The 4,051-nt window shown below is 44.9% G+C and overlaps 2 protein-coding genes across 2 annotated transcripts in view; both read right to left on the reverse strand.

Moving 5' to 3' along the window:
• PCBD2 (pterin-4 alpha-carbinolamine dehydratase 2) overlaps nucleotides 1-1,555 on the reverse strand; it is a 26,558-nt gene extending 25,003 nt beyond the window's left edge. Inside the window, exon 1 of the mRNA XM_035902260.1 lies at nucleotides 1,494-1,555. The gene's annotated coding sequence lies outside the window, so the exon portion shown is untranslated. The remainder of the gene's footprint in view (nucleotides 1-1,493) is intronic.
• TXNDC15 (thioredoxin domain containing 15) overlaps nucleotides 73-4,051 on the reverse strand; it is a 5,530-nt gene continuing 1,551 nt past the window's right edge. Inside the window, exons 3-6 of the mRNA XM_009646883.2 lie at nucleotides 3,954-4,049; nucleotides 2,998-3,161; nucleotides 2,646-2,776; nucleotides 73-1,696 (exon numbers count right to left, since the gene is read on the reverse strand). Of these exons, the coding sequence (XP_009645178.1) occupies nucleotides 1,500-1,696; nucleotides 2,646-2,776; nucleotides 2,998-3,161; nucleotides 3,954-4,049 (588 nt within the window). The 3' untranslated portion in view covers nucleotides 73-1,499. The remainder of the gene's footprint in view (nucleotides 1,697-2,645; nucleotides 2,777-2,997; nucleotides 3,162-3,953; nucleotides 4,050-4,051) is intronic.

Raw genomic sequence — 4,051 nt, forward strand, 5'->3', positions numbered from 1 at the left:
CTGCGGCTACGGGGGAGAGCCCGGCCCCGGGCCCGTCGGATGAACCGGGTGGCAGAGGCGAGAACACTCCAGGTTACTGCTCAACACCTTCAATCTTTATTAATTAATAAAAGACTTCCTATCTTCATCTTCAGTAATACCAAAGATGTATCAGTGCCGTTTCCTTTTAATACACACAAATACAGGACCTCAGCTTTCCAAAGGAGAAAGATACGGCCGCCAGAAAAATACCTGAAAAATTACAAGCTCTTTGCCAAAAAAACCCTCTTCGGTCTGTCATTGTTTCCTCGTAGCTTAATTTGCAGTCTAAATGTTCCCGTGAGGGCACTATGGCAAGCCTCCACTGTCTATAGATGCTATACAGTCAAATAATCAAAAACCTATACAATGTACCAGTCCCTACTTTATTCAAAGTCTTCCATACTCATTATAACCAACCCGTATCAATTCCTTATGTAGCCTCGGCTGCGGACTGTGCAACCAGCAAACGCATTAGTAGACATTTACATAAGTCTCAAGGTTGGTCTTGCTAATTTAGGCTGGTGATTTGTACTTCAGAAGTTTTAATCCTGTAAGAAAGGGACTTAAAAGGTTACACTAAAAACCTGACTGACTTAAAAAAAAAAAAAGGACAACAACTACAATTTAATGCTATAGGAATGTGGTAAATAAATTGTGTATGTGCACAGCCAGTGAGGTGAGCTTTGGAAGTTACTCTAAATCTTAGGAAGAAGTCAAAACTGACAGAGCGCAGTGGACAAGAAAACCAGCATCTAACCCCAGCACCGACGGTGGGCAACGGCCGCCCTGCCCGGAGCTGAACCAGTACTGCTGGCGTGCAACGGAGTAACTCATTTGAAGGACCCTGGTTTTTAAAAAACATCTTTTTCTTCGTAGTTCGTTTTACTGACAGTCAAACTAATTTAGCAACATCACCATTCACCAGCCTTTTCCTTTAAAATGCTGTATTTCGGGAATACACGAGCCGGAAACTTGAGCATGATCTGTGTGGGCCAACACCTCCTCATGCTATAGCGTTTACCACATTGTCCTTATAGAAGCTTTATTTAGTTCATAGGCCTGTAGGACCTGTAAAAGAAGATCCTCAGATTCTACCAGAGCAGCAGCTCTGCGGACCCATGCGTACAGGCCAGTGTGCTGTAAAAATCTCACTCGATCTGCAAAGCTTGGGGATCCCTTCAGGAGAGGTATCACCGTATCACCTCTTTACGTGAAAGGCCATGAAAAATAAGCTGATGAGAGCAGCTTAATAAATACATTTTTAGTTTGTGTTTTTTCATATTTGTTTACCTTCCGCATTAATCGCCAGGAATTTGCTTTTTACAGATTCAGTAGTTGATAAATAAAGCAGATTTTTCGTCAATATTATAAATTAGAACGAACAAATTCAGCAGTTCATTCTTACATACTTCTAGTCCATACAAATTCCTGCTTTACCCAATAAGCTGGAAATTCTGTCCCTATTCCAGCACCTGGGATTATTCCTGATGCTCGTGCTCCTGTCCCGGGATCAGCCACCGAATGCTCTCTGTTCGAACGGTAGCGTACATGACAAAGCTGGCCAGGAAGAGCAAAGAAAAGAGAAGCAGCCAGTCTATGCCTTTTGTCAGAACGCTAGGCAGGGGCCCTTCCCAGTCTTCCTTGGTCACAGCCACATCGCTTTTAGCTTCTATACCTGAAAAAGCAAGCAGCTGATCAACACCAGTAATAATCATTAAACACAGAGAAGTTGGTTGTATGCGGAGCTTTGGTCCTCCTCTCAGACTAAGGTGTATGTACCATTAGACTTAAAATTTTGGTGAGACGGTCCTTGTATTCTAACATACGTCTAGCATATAGTTTACCGACGTAAAAACAAAAGGCTATCGACACATACGGCTCGTTCTGTCCTTCCGCAGCACAGCCTTGTGTCAGTTTGCAGGGGTTTTGTTTCATAGAATCACAGAATCACTTTGGCTGGAAAAGACCTTCAAGATCATCGAGTCCAACCTTTAACCTAACCCTGCCATCCCACCACTAAACCCTGTCCCTAAGCACCTCATCTATCCTTCTTTTAAATACCTCCAGTTTGTGGAGCTTTTAAGTATTTCTGCTGTATTAGCAGATACAACAATTTCTGGCCTCTAATGAGGGCCCTCGTGGGCCTATAGGTGTTTTTGTTTTGTTTTTCTTTACGGAAGCACAGAAGGACCAGAGAGCTGGCTGGCACAGAGCTCACGAAATGGACAGACAGATCATGGAAACTGGAATCCTTTTGTCTCCTCCAGCACAAGAACTGCAACCATCTTATCCCACAGCTGCTGTCACCCTTACCTGGCTCTGGCAATGATCCCAAGGTTCATCTGCCTTTACTCCCAAATTAAATATTCGGGCAGAGATATGTGCTCCATCCTTCTAGCACCCTCTCGAGCTAAACCCCACCGTTTCCTCCTCCTCTGTGACAGCAGAGTTGAGTCTCTGCTTTCAGCATGCCCCAAAATCCAGCACGCTACAGCAGCTGATGATACAAACCTCTGCTGGGTCCTCTCGGGGTCTTCATGAAATTCATTTTAAAGAACAAACAATAGGGAGGGGAAAGCCCAGTTTGGAGCTAAGAGCCAGCCTGTTCTTCCCAATTTACTTACCTGTTTGATTAAAAATGAAGTCTTTCAGCGTTTCCAGCGTTCGGTCTGTATGATTAAATCTAGCCATAGGTTTAGCACCTTGGAAAAGGAGGATATTTGGTACAGCCACAGTTCCAAATCTAGTTGATAAACTGGTGGACATAAAGCAAATACAAAGCATGAAAGAAAAGAAATCCACTGCGGAAAGAAAACAAAAATAGTCACTGTACCCGAGTGTCAGTTTTACTAAATTAAATTGTCACTTTATAAGAAAAAAAAAAGCCACAAACGAAACCAACAAACCACTCCTGTTTTTAAAACACACAACTTGCTAACAGAAATAAACTGGTAGAGCGCAGGAAGCATACGTTACCTGCTGTGCTGAGATGCATCCAGCGCCAGGAAGCGAAGAGTTGGAAACGCTCGAGGTAAAGAATTAAAGTGAGGTGCCAGACTGGCCGAAAAGCGGCACCACGGCGTATAGAAGAGCACTAACGTACAGTCACTGCTGTTTGGGTTTAAGAACTCCATCAGGTCCTTCAAGAAAGCAGAAGGAAAACAAACATGGGCAATTACATAATTAACAGAGTTAAATCCTACACAGGAATGCATCGTTTGGCAATCCATTAGACACTTGGCAATATCAATCGCGTAGCTGCCCATTTGTTTAAAACAGATGGAGAAGTATATTTAACCTTTTTTAAAGGTTGTTTTAAAGGTTTATTACTTAAAAAAAAAAAAGCATAACTATTACAAGAAACAGGCTAGAAACTGGCACTAGTACTGGCAATAAGTGCCATTAACAATTTCAGGGAGAGACACCAATCCACACAGCACGGAATCATAGGATCATAGAATATTTTGGGTTGGAAGGGACCCCTAGAGGTCCCCCAGCTCAACCCCCCTGCAGGAGCAGGGACACCTTGAACCACATCAGGTTGCTCACAGCCCCGTCCAACCTGGCCTGGAATGTTCCCAGGGATGGGGCCTCCACCCCCTCTCTGGGCAACCCGTTCCAGTGTTTTACCACCCTCATTGTAAAGAATTTCTTCCTTATATCTAGTCTAAATGCTGATGGTTTACTGCAGGCACGCAGGTGAGAGACACAGGCGCGTGGACTGAGCCATACAGCCAATTTTCTTGCTCAGAAATGACAGGAAAAGCCTCCTTGCTCGGCGGTTTCCTCTTTTTGAGAGCACAGGGGATGGTACGGAAGGGAATTCACAGTGTCAGGTGCCGAGGGACACTCAGACAGCACTGACGGGGCATCTTGCACCATCCCAAGGTGCTCAGAGTCCCGCCAAGCCCCGGACCGGGCGCCGTGCTTACCTGGGACACGTTCAGGATCTGCAGCGTGAAGCGGCTGGGGCCAGTGCCGTTCCTCTCCTCGCAGCTGACTTTGGGAGCTTTGGCGCTGTCGGTGCCGT

Source organism: Egretta garzetta, unplaced genomic scaffold (genome assembly GCF_000687185.1).
Source record: "Egretta garzetta isolate BGI_Z169 unplaced genomic scaffold, ASM68718v1 scaffold439, whole genome shotgun sequence".
Lineage (NCBI taxonomy): Eukaryota > Metazoa > Chordata > Aves > Pelecaniformes > Ardeidae > Egretta > Egretta garzetta.